The sequence below is a fragment of the Centrocercus urophasianus genome, unplaced genomic scaffold (genome assembly GCF_019232065.1).
Source record: "Centrocercus urophasianus isolate 14NV4802_14NV808 unplaced genomic scaffold, USGS_Curo_1.0 seq_16, whole genome shotgun sequence".
Taxonomy (NCBI): Eukaryota; Metazoa; Chordata; class Aves; order Galliformes; family Phasianidae; genus Centrocercus; species Centrocercus urophasianus.
In genome coordinates this window covers 30,704,469-30,721,206 of record NW_024884711.1, presented here as the reverse complement: position 1 = coordinate 30,721,206, position 16,738 = coordinate 30,704,469, and the positions used below count along the sequence as shown (strand labels likewise).

General features: G+C 35.4%; 1 protein-coding gene across 1 annotated transcript in view; it reads right to left on the bottom strand.

Annotated features, from left to right (window-relative positions):
• Window positions 1-16,738, bottom strand: part of ARMC3 (armadillo repeat containing 3) — a 57,150-nt gene that overhangs the window by 20,206 nt on the left and 20,206 nt on the right. Inside the window, exons 8-10 of the mRNA XM_042817213.1 lie at window positions 16,048-16,231; window positions 10,852-11,004; window positions 10,622-10,727 (exon numbers count right to left, since the gene is read on the bottom strand). Coding sequence (XP_042673147.1) covers window positions 10,622-10,727; window positions 10,852-11,004; window positions 16,048-16,231 — 443 coding nt within the window. The remainder of the gene's footprint in view (window positions 1-10,621; window positions 10,728-10,851; window positions 11,005-16,047; window positions 16,232-16,738) is intronic.

The window sequence follows — 16,738 nt, the reverse complement described above, 5'->3', positions numbered from 1 at the left end:
CACACCATAAAAACTGAATTGTCTTCCCACTGGGTTTGTACATAAAATTTGATCAAATGATTTCAGGCATATGCCCAATGTATTGTCTGCCCTTAGTAATTTTATATTGGGCTCATCTGTTTGTTAAACAAAAGTTGGTAATGTTGTTAGCAAAGGAAATACACAGGTGGCAATTTGAATTTTCCATGCAACTGCTTTTTTATATTATCTCTTTAGTACTCTTTCTATCAAAAAGACAATGAAGCCTCCCTGTACAGGCATACCTGAGCACTTTCACAACAAAAAAATCACACAGACTTCATAAGTTTTACTAACTTTCTGGCAGCACATTAATAGGAGAAAGTTGGATGTGAAAATTCTACATTCACTGGAATGGTTTCTTACCAAAAATCTAATTCACCTTTTGGTAAATTTTACAAAGTAAACACAAGCTTAAAATTACTGCATAAACTAGAGGGAGTTACACTAGCAAAGGCTGTCAAATTGTTGATAAAACACAAAAATCTGAGGAATGATGATGGTCAATCATTTCTGCAAAGTATACAAAGCAAACACAAGGCAAACCCTGCTATATAATCACATTACACAGTGACACATGCATCAGTGATTTAATGTACCTACCAGCAAAGTGTGGGAGAGACTCACCACACACGTGCACAGCAAGGCATGTCTGTAAGCTATCAGATTTACAGCATTGCACAGTATATACATGTACTTTATCCAGAAACTAAACAAATGGTTTTCCCTGCATAGTGGATGCATGCAAATTCCGGTGCTTCCAGGATGCACGAGACAGAGCTACTGCTAATGGATTGCATCCCTGGATCTCACAGGTGTAATGCATCCAGCATGTCACCAAAGGGCAGACTTACTACTCCTATGCTACACCCCAGAGCATGCGGATTCTCCAGTAGGAAATCTTAATAGAAACACAGTCCCTACTGACTGACAGAGAGAACAGAGCCAGGTAGTCAACTGCATTATAAGCAGATTTGCTACAATCTGCATAAGGCACAGAAGTACACAGGTACTTAACAAAAGAGCAAGGTGCAGCTCCTCGTGCTTTCAGAGCTGACCTCAGAGCTACACAGCACAGCCAATTTTCTCAAGTGCCACTCAACTTCAAAAAGGTTGAGAATCACCGATTTAGACAATCATACATATTTATTTCAATCCTGCATTCTACTTCCACACAGATTCATTCTGAATCATCATTTTATGACAGTAGTTTAATCAAGGAGCACAACAGATCACACAGCAACAGGAATTCAGAGAAACGACAACAGCAGGTAATGAGATTTGAAAGTAACCTTTGGGGATAAGATTTTCAGAGGGGCTGGAACACGTTGGGAAGCACTGTGACCTACTAAAGGATGTCTGCAGCAGAGGTATGAGGGAGGAACAGAAAACCCAAAGTTCTACTCACTCCTATCCCACAGCCCTCTGGAAAATACAAAAAGGCCACAAAGCTCCAGGTGCTAAAGAGACAGCAGTGTCTGACCTCAACAGGGAACTGAAAGAATGAATATAAATAAGTTCTTAAGATTGCAAAATACTACAACATCAAGACTTAAGTATGGAATAAATTCTCTTCCATCTTGGGCAAAGATATGCACTGTGTAGTTTTTTATTACAAGGAAACAGAAGTGAGAGCAAGAAGCTTTTACCAGCACTGCCTTAGCCTAACGTAGATCAGTGCTAGCCTCTCCCTGCCTCCAGAACTCAGAATTTCTGTTTCAGACACATCCTTCTGAAATGACGCACTTCCATCAGTGCTCGCAGTATAAGACTTCATCCTGAAGGGAAGATGTAAGTCTTGGTTTAGCTTGGGAGGAAAAAAAAAAAAGTGGGGGGAAGGTAAACTTTATGTGAAAAAAATTATATGGATCCTCAGGAGAGGTGAGAGAAAAGAAAATAAGACAGTGACAAGGGGAAAAAAGAGGATGTTGCATTTAACATCACGACATTTCTTCAAAAAGTAAAAGCTGACTATCTGAATCCCAAACACAAAGAACTCAAACTGGAGTTAAAATAATTAAAGTGTTATGATACAGAATTACACGGCTGTGATCATTAGGGTATAAATTAACAGGGTTAGGCATCTACCTTAACACAGCACAATAGGATTACAGTGGAATTGTTTCAAATGCCTACATTCAACAGCAGCTAAAATATTTTTCATACACATCAATGGAAAAGCAAGCATTAAATGTTCAGATATTAAATATTTAACTTACAGGATTAATTTTAAATATACCTCGTAACAAGATATTTATTTGAAAATTCTCTGAAACATCACTGAGAACTCAAAGAATAAAAGCTAAGAGCCTCAGGAAACCAAAAGTTTTGTTCACTGTCTTTTACTGCACAAATTAAATTCAAAGCAGACAATAAAATTGTTACCAAAACTGTCACAATACAAGCTATTTTTAAACAGTTAAGATGGGGATGCATATGATTTTCATTTAACTAAATATGTCATTGTTTTAATCGTCAGGGGTGCCATAGGAAAGCTCAGAAACTGGTAGAGAGCGTTGTGTAAGCAATCATCAGTAAAAATCTGACTAAACATCCAGATTATTGTTTTTTCAGGAGGGCAGATTCTCTGGGGCAAGAGCCACGGCTTTGTTGGCACCGCATCAAGCATAATAGCTCTGCTCCCCGCCCAAGCCTCCCAGCCACGGCAAGAAAGAGAACGGATTATTGACTCTCGGTGCGTACGGACAGATCCAGCTAGCTTTTCCCCCTGAAGAGAAGGTTCAGCATAATGGAGAGAGCAACTGTCCGTGTTGAATTGCTGACAGAAACCACGGAGTCCGCCCCCCAAGCCGCTAAACTGAGCCACCTCACGTGGAGCAGAGACGGAGCGGAAGAGCTGTGGTGCAGCTTCACACCACTGTTTGCTCTGGATTTGCTCTGGTTTAATTAACACTTGGGAGATTGACAGTTCATAAAAACGATGATGTTTGTTTCTGTTCCTTCTACTACTACTGAAAATAAATAGGTTTGTATTAAAATTTACTGCTGATTCTCTTCTATGCTGTTTAGTTCTCCCTTTTTTGACTGAAGAAAAAAATTTTTTTTTTTCCTTAGTTAAAAAAAAAAAAAAAATTTCCTTCTCACAAAGGCCACTGGACTCCTCATGGACTTCATTTTCCAAAATGAATTTGCAACTGCGTGTTTAATTTCTGTGCAAAATTACTGTGATTGTGTGTGAGGTGCTTAGCTAGCCATTTATGCATGTGCATATCTCATTTTCATACATAATTGCATGTAAATTACGCATAAGAATTATGCATCTAATTACACACACTTTTTAAAATCAACTCTATCTGTGTTAAATCGCGTGACTTCTTCACACAAGGTGTTTTTGATCCAGCTCTATTACATAATTTCTGAGTGGAAAGCAACCCCAGAGACTGAGAAAGAACATCATAACCAGAAGTTGAAAAACCTCAAGAAATAAATTCTTTTTTGTCCCTTAAGTCTATTAGTTTGATAATTCTCTATTTACCTTGTTATGTAATCATGTTTGGTAAACATCTTCTCCATTTAGCAAAATGTTCACTTTGCAGTTTAATTATTTTCAAAACCAACTGACTGTTTTATATAGTCACTCTTATTTTATTTAACGACTACCATTACTTCTGTTTTCTTCACTACACAAAAGTAAACTAACATCAGTAAATTTATTACAAGTAAGAATCTAGCACACGGGAAGCTGATCTACGGTGTGGGAGCTCTTTGTAGTGCAATAAAGTATTGATTACATCAACAATATTCATTTTTCATTTCAGGAACAGAATCTTCCATTCCTATTTTTTAATGACAAGTACCTTGTTAAAACATCAACCAACCCAAAACTCAATAAACGTCATGGTCTGGAAGCAATCAAACCTTACACTGTCTGGGTTAGAAGTCTGTGATATCTGACTCTCATTGGAAAATATACTCATGTTTTCTGATGTCTGTCACCGAATTTTCCTGACAAAGATCTCACTACTAGAACCGCGATATACCAAATTTGAATTTGAAATATTGCAGGATAATGAAATATCTGTTCCTGATCACTGAGCCTTTCAATTACAGTCTTATTTGCTATCTCTATAAAGAAGTTCTGACACTTCCACTGTTAGAAGAACGGATGAAATTCAGCAATATCCCTTGAAAACCTCACATAGCTTCAGCTCAGATAAGTTCATGAAACAGACAATATCCCCTCTCTCTTTTTTCTAATACAAAAAACAGCACATGGAAAAATCAATAACAGTACAAGTGTTGAGAGTCTGGAATTCACATTGTCACAAAAGCAAAACAACACAGAACATTCAGGAATTGCCAGAGCAGCTTCATGGAGGTGTAATGAAAGCAAAGAAAGAGGCAGAGCAGAATCCCCATACCAACTGCTTGGAACAGTGTCTGAGCTGCCAGCAGCTTCTCACCATCTTTGAAAGCACCAGATGAGGAGAACGACAAAACTGTTTCTACAAATAGTACTCGGATTGTGAAACTTGAGCTCTCTGTCCCTTCTGGTTAAATCTCTTCTGGACAACCGCTAACTTATCTCAAATGGCAGCAATCTGTTTTGCCCTGCTAACGGTTCAAGCACTCAAGATGACTCAAAGCAGAGAAACTTACATCATTTTCCTCTTTCTTAAAATTTAAATCTCTAAGTACACATACAGTACTATGTCAACATAAATTACCTAGACTGCAAGTCTAAAGGTTTTAAGTTACTTGTGAAAGCTTAATTTTATTCTCTCGTGCATACGGCAGCCTCTAATCAGATAATAAAGCACAGTTGGTGCACAGCTTAAATTCACAGCAGCACAGAAGTTTGCATAATCAGACCTGCTCTTTTCTTATATACACTTAAAATAATTTCAAACTAGACTAAAATATTTAATTATACGAGTTAACTTATGTTTAATTAGATTCATAACAAGTAAATAGCAAAGAAAATATATATGTAAAAGTATCAATGGATTTGTCAGAAATTTACTCCAACTCTCTACCTCCTTTAATTCATAGGAAGTATAATTCATCTCAGTGAGTACCACTGAATGGGACTGCAGGGACACTTCAGAGGACTCTTGCATCCTCATGAGACTCAGGATACAGTACATGAAATTTGTGTTAGACATGAATACTTTACACTGGACTCTGATTTCAATTTAACTCCTGATAGCAACACAGTTAAAATAAAATGACAACTAGTAAAATACTTTTCTTCCACGGGAAAAAAAAAAAAGAGTTGGGCAAAATGCAGCTATAGTGTCTGGGTCTGTAGATTCGATATCCACACATTCACAAGTCTAAGAAAGAACAGCAGGTGGTTGTATGAAACATTTTGCACCTATCAGTGGAAGATAATTTAGGGTACAGTCCATGAGCTGCGTACCAGTCAAATGATGTGATAAATAATGATGCTAAAGTCATAATGCAGACCCATTTCTGCATGACATCACAGCATTACGCTTTGATTCAGCTTTTTTGACAAGAAAGAAATCTACCATAAAAAATGTTGAAGTTTTCAATCAAAACAATATGTAACTTGTACAGAAAAGCTTGTACAGGTAATAACCATCCTGTCTTTTCTGTTTAGAAAGTCCCCATCACACTACAGATATACAGCAAGAGAACGTCAAAACAGGAATTTATTCATGGCATGAGTTAGCTGGTTGTATTTGTACAGAGCTCAGCAGAACAGGCACTAATGTGAAAAATAGAAACACAAATCACAAAACTCTCCTTTTCATGGCTGAGCTGTATCTCAAAAATATAATTTTGTCACTAGGGGTCAGTGTTAAAACATATTACCTTTATTCAATACAGCTAGTGGAATTCCATTGTTGATTTCCTCCTTCCAAACTTATGTTAAACAATGAAAATACAAAAGCTGTACTGCGGATTATTACCCGCATCTGTTTTTAAATTTAGCATTCATATACTACGATTATTTTCGTATCGATTCTCAGAAATTAACACATGCATTCATGTAAATAAATTATCTCAGGGAATTCTGGCTCTTCAATTTTCATCTGTTTATGGGAATTAGGTTCCACTGACAGTCTTGAAAGAGAAAATTTATGACTCTTTTCCATTTGCTAATAGGACAGATTGCTATCTAATGATATTAATACCTAATGCCAATAATCATTACTTCTTAATGATAATAACAAGATCTGAAACATAAAAAAAAAAAAATCAGACAGTCTTTCAATCTGTTCCTTGACAGCCAAACTCTTCTAAAAAATAATAAAACCTCCTGTGGATAATGAAAATCTCTTCTTAAGAAGATGAGAGACTCTCACTACAGGTGAGCACTATCCACACAGAGGACTAAGGACATATTTTGAATCATTAGATGAGAACGAGTTACAGTTGGAATAGATGCAACATTGGTTTAAGTCAAAGGAGAAACACATTTTCTCCTCACTGGGCGCTGCCTATAAGCCATGATTTCCCAGCCTAGCTTCCTGTTCTCAATCTACTCACAAATCACGGAAATCTTCATGCATATCACAAAGCACATATCCAGATTCTGTAATAATACCTATAGCTGCCTATGTGAATGTAGTTTTCTTGATATAAATAGGTCCAGAGATTCCTCTGAAGAATTCAAGAATTAGAAAATCACGTAACATCAAGCTTTGCTGATTTACTATCTTGAGTCCGGATAGGATGCTAAGAAATGTGTGGCATGACACAAATTACAAACCCCAGGAGAAATATTTTGCCAGATTGTCAGTCCAAAGGGTACCACAATTTCCTGCAGTTTTTAGTACAGACAAAGAAAATCCATACTTTCCTTTCTGCCCCCAGACCAAACTAACTGAATGCTATAAATTTTGCACTTAAAATAAACAATTTTAGACAAATATTATGGAGGCTGTTAGTTAGTTAGTACAAAGCAGCAAATTTCAGAGTAGATGTTTTCCTTTAGCGGTAATTCTAGCAGATAACCAGCATTCTGACAGCGCCAGATTTATGAAGGCAGCTATTAGAAATGGCATTTGTGCTAAGACAATACTGAAGGAAATGGCCGGTCAAGTTAACTAATAGCTAACTGGTACATTCCATACCTTATTTCTATTTGTTACTTCTAACGGATGTCAGATCTACATTTAACATGATTAGCTTACCATAAATACGTAAAGAGTAAAAATAATCGGCTATACTTCAAACAGGAAAATGTCGGCAGAAGAGAAAGTAAAACGTTTGTTCTGAAGGCAGGGTTTGTGTAACACAGAATGACTCGTGTTTCTGTCCAATAGATGGCACTGCTGCTTCTTCATTTGTACGTGATTCTTCAATCCGAGCATAATGAACATCATTGAAGTGACTGTACCTACATTTCCTGATGCCTGGACATATCAGAAAAGGACAGATTTCGTGGATTCTATAAAATGGCATTCAGCCATCCATATAACTGTATATGGCTTTCAACAATGCAAGTTAGTGTACTGGATTTCAAAATTTTAAATGGATGCAAATATTTGAACATAATTTTTTTTCTCCCCAGAAGCAGGGAAACAGAAACCAATTCTGGCATATATCACAAGTGTGGTCTTGGAGCAATGCACACAGTAACAATCCCAGGCCTTTTTTCTTTTTCTTTTTTTTCCTACCATATGCTAGAATAAATACATGAGATTCTAAACTGCAGAGTGCTTCAAATCTTTGAAATTTTATTTTTATTTGCCAAGTGTTTTCTGTTTCACAAAGACCTTATAATGAATATACAGAACAACTAAAATTCCATCCTACTTTATGATAAAATTCTAATAAAATTATAATCTGAGGATATCAGTTTTTGAATTAATGAGGCATTTGACTATTTTTTTTAATGTGCTACTGAAGCATGACACATCAGGTATGCAGCAGAAGGTTGAACAATGGAATACACTAGAAGTTACAGTAATTTTTATGTATTCTAGTGGAGATCATCCTGAAAATCCACGTTCTCCAGTAAAATTGTTAGTATTGGACTCTTCTGCTCTAGACCTTTTGTTAAAATACTACGTGGGCTGGTGTCATTGATCAGTTTATTTATTTTTGCCAAATAACAGTTGCTTGGGGACTGACATAAGATGACAACATAGTCTCTGTCCCATACATTGTGAAGAGGTGTTCTAATTACAAAAGCTCTACCATATTTGACACCTTTATTAGCTGTCTCAGTTGAGAAAGAAAGGATTGATTGGGCAGGAGTGCAGAACTAGCCTTTCATTGCTGTGGGGAAGCACCTAGAGGTCAAGGTTAATACATATTAGTGGGGAGCAGTATTGCCCATTGCCTATGCTGCTCTTCTGTTATTAATCAATGGAAGACTCTCCTAATAAGACAGCTATTGTTGGAGCCTCAAGTAACACATATTGTTTTAACTTGTATTTTCTCCCATATTATAAGGAAAGTAACTTTTCTTCATCAAATATTCCTAAAAACAACGATTCTCCAGAAAAAAAAAAAGTGTTTTGTCTACTATTTGCATTCTCTTAATATATACTGTACACAATGAATGAGCAAGGTACACATCCTTCAATCAACATAACAGTCATAAAAATAAATACAGCAGAACACAAGTATGTATGTTCAACAAGAACAAATTTTGTGATCTGGCTGGATGGTAGACAGTGAAAACACATTTATAGTAAATAGTTTTCTCTTCTGCTGCAGCCATTTTCTTGTGCTTTCCCTGCAAGGTCTTCCTGATACTACTAGCTTTATGATTTAATGTTCTTTGAAGGTTTTTAACAAGAATCTAATACACAGCCAATAAAAGAGCACTAGTCTCATTAGTCCAATTTGGGACCTGAATACTGTCAACATAATTATACACCAAGGTCACATCATTTAAAAGTATATCAGCATCTTCATTATATATACACTTATTTTCAGTGATTTACAAGATAGACATACAAAATATTCTGGAATGAATAATATGAGTACGGTAACCCAATCTGCAATGCATTTTTTCCAAACTACTTTTTTTTCCTCAGTTATGTGGATGTAGAATAAGTATGGGCCAGGCAGTCGGTCAGTGAGCTGGAACTATACCAACTCCTGTCAGCTGAGGGTTCAATTCTATATATTCATTTGTAGATCCCAGTCGCACTTGGAGCCATCTATGACTTATTAATGGTTTTGATTTAGAAAAGAAGCTTTGAAGTAATTATATAGTCACATGGCATTCATCCAATATACATATTTAATGTAAATTATTGCTTCCTGATTTTCACAGAAGACCTGTGATTAGATTATCTGGTACTTCCATATTGTAGTTGGAGCTGGATAGCAAGGAGAGAGAAGTATATGCAAGCCACCTTTACAATTTCCTGACTGCCCAGCAGGAAAAAAAAAACAGCCCCAGTTATAATTCAGAGGAACAGAGACAGCTACTTCCCTGCCTGAAGTCTCAGAGAATTGTTCTAGCAGTTGAGCTAAACAATGTCATGACTATCTCCTTGGCAAAAGACATTGACCAAGTTGGCAAAAGCTGTTATACCAACTCAAAACTCTCCAGAGATTCCTTTTTCACAATGTGAAACCTCAAAGGGTTGCACTACGAAAAACAGCTGTAGCAGAGCTGAGAGCTTGACCCCTGGACTCCAGTTCTGTGCTCTTTTTATGTGTGTATGACTCCCACTGACACCAAGTGAAGCCATGCACATGAGGAGAGCAGAAAATCAGACCAAAAAAAATCTACTATGTGAATCTGAAAACAGAATATTATTCCCTTGTGTCAAATTACAACTTCATCTGGCAACATTAAGTGAATACTGGTGACTATTAGAGCTGAATCAATAAATTGAAACAAATAATTTATTTGGTGCATTATTTTACTTTTTCACTTCAAAGAATGGTTGTGAATGGATTACAACTTCCTTGAGTATATTCCAGGAAACTTTTAAGGAATTTTATTTTATGGTTTGTTGGTTACATGTGATTGCTCATATATGTCAGACTGCTCTGTTTCTTTTCCTTGAACAGAAATTTTAATAGAGTTGGGATAACACAACTCTGCAACTGACAGTAGAATTTAGTTGGTACAATTATGTTGGAACTTACAGTCAACTAACCAACCGTTGTTAATTACTTTAGATACTGACAGTACACTTCTTCTAGAGAATGCACTATGAGCATTCTTTATAACTTGGGAAGCAATAGAAAAGAGAATGACAGTGCCAATATTAGAATATCTGAGTGTCAACTGTCACAAATCAGTAAAAAAAACTGCTTGAGCAATCACATTTTAAAAGATAACTTACTGAGAGTGAATTTTGAAAAAAATACCCCACATTAAATTTCTTAGATTATGAGGCATATTTTTGTCATATGTTGTTTCCAAAACATGACCTATACCTCTGCTTTCATTCCATCTGCTTCATACCTCTCTGTGATAGAGCAAACATTAGCAAGGATAGCATAACATTTGTAAACCTGATGAGAACCAACCAATTCCAGATGACTCATGAGCACCACAGAAGGCCTTACAGGCTAATTCAAGAGTCCTGCTTTGTAGGATAAGGACAAGATGAGACGTTCATTAAAAATCCAAACATTATCATTTGCATTCAGATTAGTCTTTTAAATAATGATTTGGTTGCTGCAGACTCACCTTGCATTACTAGGACTGGCTGTTGTCAAATTGGCTAATGCTATGACTGCAGCTTCTTTTACCTCTTCATCATCACTGCTTAGCAACTGCACTAGCTGGGGAATCCCTTAAAAATAAACAATTGTATATATGAACATTTAAGTAAACCATGACAATCCAACAAGATCATCTACAAAATTACGTTCCTTACAGAAGGAAAACCACAGATTCTCATTTCCCACCTTACTTACCCTGGAGTCCAAACGCACGTTTGCTAGCCAAATTCTCACACATGGCAGAAATAGCTTGGGAAGCAGCAACTTTAACTCCATCATCATCAATTTCCAAAAGATTTATGAGACAGTTCTCAACATTTTCCTCATTTAAGATTTTTCTATTTTCAGCTTTAAACAAAAAAAGAACAATAGTATTAACCTGCATTCATTTTACCAATCAGTGAGAGGACAGGAATTTGATTTCATACACTTCTTCCTATAAAACACTTGCTTTTGATATCATGGAAATGAGAACATTTTGCTAACAGACACACTAGCAATTAAGAAATGTGCGCAAAGGACATGATCCAAAACCCATTAGACTTCAGTGAATTCTGAATGAAGTCCAAGAGATGTCTATTAAATACAGCTTTAAACACACACAGCCTACATAACAGAAAGCAAACTTTGATAGCTGTAAGTTCCACGCAATGCTACAGGTTTGATTAATAGAGATTTTTTCCATTCAGTAGATTTACTTTAGTTAATGTTGACAAAGATCAAATATATCCACAGGAGTCTGACAAGCATGGTAAAAGCCTCATTCATTCCAGAATGGATTAGATCAGAAGTCTGGAGGAAAGGTCCAAACATTCTCTTCTGGGTATTTGTTAGAAAATGCCCTGAGTTAAAACTTTGTTACAAGAGCATTGAACAGCATATAAATCCTACAGTTACAAGGGTCAGTAAACATTTAACCATACACATAATCTGAAGTAGATAATTACATTCCTGGAGTAATAGTTAAATGGTAAAATTTTAAAATGTATCAAAGAAATTCAGGAGCCATGAAGTCCATATGCACATTTGGAAACTGCACTCATACCTGCTAATTTTTTAAGGGATCAACGTCTCTGTATGGCCTGTTGTCTAATGAAAATTTAGAAGGAAAAACAAACAGAAAAAAAAAGAAAAATAGTGGAAGTATTCTTTTAAATAAAACTAAGTCTATGGTGAATGGATGCTAACAAATCTAAGTCCACAAGCCCAAAGGAAAAACAATGTGATTAAAAACTTGCTTGTGAAAAAAATTGGCTCAATGCATGTACTTCAAAAGGCTGTTTTTTCTTCTCTAGCTCAATTTTAACTGCTTTCAGAATCATCAGAGATATTTAATTGAAGTCACAAAGTAAAAGATGCAACAGACAAAACAGAGAGAATTTCAAGCATCTGCAGAACTTTGGCCACAACCCTGATGTGTATCAGCAAGCTCTCAAGAGAGGACCTTAATTGGGATTACAGACCGTTCTGACAAGTAATCAAGTATGCTGCTGGCCTGTTGCTTGCCAAAGTAGTCCATAATCCCTAATAATGACCTCTAGAGGTTCTTCACGCCTCAGTAATTTGGTTCTTGTACAATGAGTTACTTAGTACTATACAGATTTTTTACAATTATTCTTGTTTTTAAAAACTACTATGGCAATGGTAAACACTGTAACACTTTAAAGATAATTTGTTTATATGATACGAAAATAATTCATTTGAATGGATGAAAACAATGGCTTAAGGTATTTTAAGCAGAATACAGAACTTTTCAAGGATGTACACAAACAGATTTTGAAACTACTGTAAGAATTATGCATCTATATTTAGCTAGCTAGCTGAATAGATGAAAATTATAAAGATTTTAAGACTCAGGTGCCAATTCTACTTCAGAATATTTTATACTGACCTTCTCTCTGTTTGGACACTTTGTTCCCTTTGGTTTTTACAACAGAAAGAATATAGAGCTAAATAGCACCCTGTCTTTAAGCATTTCTCACGTTCAATGCCAACATTTACAGTGATGAATCACTTGATCCCTAAGTCATTTGAATGCATTTATTTAATGCTAAGTAAAATAGTTAGGCACATCCAACCAAAAGAGCCTGGAGTACTAACACTTGTGTCCAGCATTTCATGAATTGACTCCATTACAAGCTAACTTGTTTTTAAGTGTATTTTCCTGTTTCTTACTGTAAAGTTGTGATCAAAGAGTCCCACTGACTATCCATTCATCTCACACTGTCAATATTGGAATTAGCTATATCAATTTCAAATGGAAAAAGTTAACATTAGCTATTATGACAAACTCCCACTGACCTTGAGTTGAGAAAATATATAAATAAAAACTAATATTATAAAACACCATATGTTAATTGGGCTACAGAACACATTTAATAAGCTCCCTTCAGAAAGAACTGCAAGAACTTGGAGAGCTTCAAACCAATAGTTTGTCAGAGTGAAGCTAAACTTCAGTGATCACAGTCACCAGTTTCTCCATGTACACTCCACAGCATTTTGCTATTGTGGTGTGTGAGAGGAAAGTCAGGCACTCCTTAATCAACAAATCCAAACAACCTGCTTACAGACATTCAGTAATTGACAGCATTAAACTATATTTTGCAAGGTGACTGCATTATTTGCTGGGCAAGGAAGGAATCACAATAAAATTTACCACTATAAGTCTCAGTATGCAAAGTAGAACTGTTGATAGGTTAACACATTTTAAATTTAAAATAACACTGCAGAACAAAACTAATTTTCAGTGTCAAAGGGATAATCATGTACAGAAATGTGATCAATTTAGACTCAAACAGAGTAGCATCTTGAAGATACAACTTAGGATTGAACATAGTGTTTGTAGCATGTAGGATATTCTGATAGAGAGAATAACTCCAAAGTGATTAAGCCTGTCTTACAACATCAAGAACAGCAAGCAAAAGTTACAGGAATCCTTTCTAAATGGCTGATAGGCACACAAAACAAAACTGTTTGCTATGATCACATTAGGAAAAAACAAATCATTTCAAAAACAGACACTACTGTATGCACAGCCAATACGATTTTTAAAAATGTCATGCACTATCCTAGAAGTACAGTTTTTCATTTCATGAAGATCAGTCTTTTCCCTCAAGTATGCAAGAAATATTCATAAAATGCAATTTTCAAACTTGAAAAAATGAGGCTTCTCTATAGCTACTGTTAGTATAATGAAAAAATCATATAAGAACTTAAGAGTTATGTTTTATCATATTGGATTTACCATGAATCAAGTATTAGCACAGTAAAAATAAGAGCTGCTGTTTAGACTGGCCTTTTGGTTTATTTACAACCATGACCCAAACAGGAAAAAAAGAAAAAAAAAAAAAAGAAAAACCCACCATCTGCATATTGGGATAAATATTTGCTTTCTTTTTGCTTTTACGGTATTCTTTCAGACAGCCTCAGTGCATCACTTTTCTTTCCACTGGAAGGCTGACTTTAAACCTCAAAAGCTCAAGGTATTTGAAATAAATTCAATATTTCTGGGGGTCATGCTGAACAGCAACTGGATTGTGTTCATACTGCACCGCTACATGTTGTCCTTTATCTAACTGGTTGTCACCAAAACTCTGCAGCTTGGAAGAAAATATTTTAAATCTTCTGATCTATTTTCCCCAGCTTGCTCCATCCATACCAACTGTCATAGGCTGAAGAAGAGAGCAAACCTTTATAATGAAACCACGCTGACTCCATTTGTAAAGATATATGACAAGAAGATGCATCTTTGCTGACGGTAACATTCAATGATATAAGATCATATGCCACACTGCAATATATTATGTGTACTTCTTGCCACTGCACTTTAAAAATGTGTTCAGACATGCTTCTACTAACAGCTGCTAAAATATTAGGCCACAAAAACTGAAAAAGGAGTGAAAGAGGGAGAAGGCTATGCTTATTTGAAAATAAATATGGAAAAGGATGAAGATGTGATAGAAAGTAGTAGGAGCAAATATAAATCTGCTTAGCATACGACTTACAAGACTGTCACAGGACTATAAAAATGATACTGACAGTCCTAAGTAGCATAATAAAATAACAATGCTGGAAAAATACACAAAGAAAACACTGGCATAAGAAGATTCCTTCCTATCTTTGATATCTAAACATTAAAGAAAATAATTTTTTGTGATTTGCAAAGCTTCCAGCAGATAAAGATAAAAGCATACTGAAACACAGAATACTAGGAAAGGTAGATTCTACTCTTTTAATATATAATTTACAATCCACATAATTACAAATATTCAGGAAGTCAAACTAAGGAAGGTGAGAAAAGAATTGGAAAGAGAAGATGAAGAAGAAAGGAGGTCTGAACTGTAAAAAGGAGAGATAATTTTAGCTGTGTATTAAATCAGATATTTGTAAAATACACATAAATTAAAACCATAACTTAATGAAATGATAGAAATATAAATATTCAACTTCTGCAGTCATTGTTACTGTTACAAAAATCCCTCGATAAAATTTACAGAAGATAGAAGTATATTTCTTACACTGCATTTTCTTACATAGCAGTACTAGGCATAAATTTCAACTCAGAAACCAGTGTAAAGAAGGAAATTCAAAAGCAGATTTATTTAAAAAGAATCACTGTGGGCAAAAAAAGTGATGAGTGTGTACTACCTAATTCAGGATTCCTTGGTGAATTATAGAAAAGTCTATAAAAAAACATAGGATGAGTAATTATAAAAAGATTACAATGAAACCATTTAACTCTGCTGAAAATATTGATCTGCAAGCCATTCAAAATGTTTTTTTCATGTCCTCATTAAAGGAATTTGTACTTGAAATTGAATCATGGAATTATGGAAAAGTTCCTTAAAATCACAAATACCCATCAACATCATGCCCACTAAACTGTGTCCCTAACATCCCAAGACAGTGACTCCATTTTCCTGGACAGCCTGTTCCAATGCATTACCATTACTTTCTGAGATTTTTTTTCCTAATATCCAATATCTTGATATCCTAAAATCCAATTGCCTGATGCTTAGATGAGCAGTTGCACACAAGGGGAACTGAGCTTACAGCTACGTCTTAATTGATATCAATGAGAAGTTAAGTCAGTAGAGGTGCTTTAAGATGTAAGTTACCTGTTATCACTGAACAAAAGACAAAAGCCATACTTTCAGATCTACGTATTTTTTCATATTTTCCTGTTTGAAGACAGCATTTTGCAAGAATACATTACATTTAAAAATGTTAATCTTAAAATAAGTTAATCTTTGAATGTATACATATATATCTGAACATTACCCAATGTACTTGCAAAAGTACTGTCCTCAACCAGGGAAGATCACCTTATTCTGGATAAAAATTTACTTAATAAACAAATTCACATACATAATTTTTTTAAAAGTCACATACAATCACAAGCTGCTTTGGCAATTGCCTTCGCTGCATTCTTCTGAATATCAGGAACAGTAGAGACTCCAACAAACGAAAGCAGCTTTTTAAGGCCTCCTGTCTGCCGAATCAATTGCATAGTATGCACATCTTCAAGACAATTTCCCAGCACAGCAAGAGCTTCCACATGTAGATCGTTGAATTCCTAGTGAGGAAAAAAGCCCAGACAAATATCCTTAAAACCACAATTAAAATATCTCTGGCTTTTAACTTTGGAGGATAATTGTCATAACTTTCTCTTAGACTGTTTGCTTATAGTACAAATTTTATCTTTTCATTTTTGTACCTTTTGTATACATACTTTCTTTGATGTGCTTTAGGACGCAGCTTATTAAAAACTCTAAAAAAATCCAAAATGTTTCTCATTTATACCTAAGTGGGTTAGGCAAATATTCAGAAAGGATCTGACATCTTAGAATTTCAAAAACTTCACAAATTTCTCTATGCATTGTATTTCCCATGGTGACTGACACGTGAAGTCAAGAAGCACTATAGTGAGTGTCATAATAACATAAACAATGGCATTTCCAAGGAAGGAAATTATATTTAAAGGTATGGATATCATGGGAAAGTCAGCAAACAAAGTCAGTATTCAAACTGCAAACCACACCAGAGTTCGCATCTAATAAAGATTTTAGAGAAAACATCATAT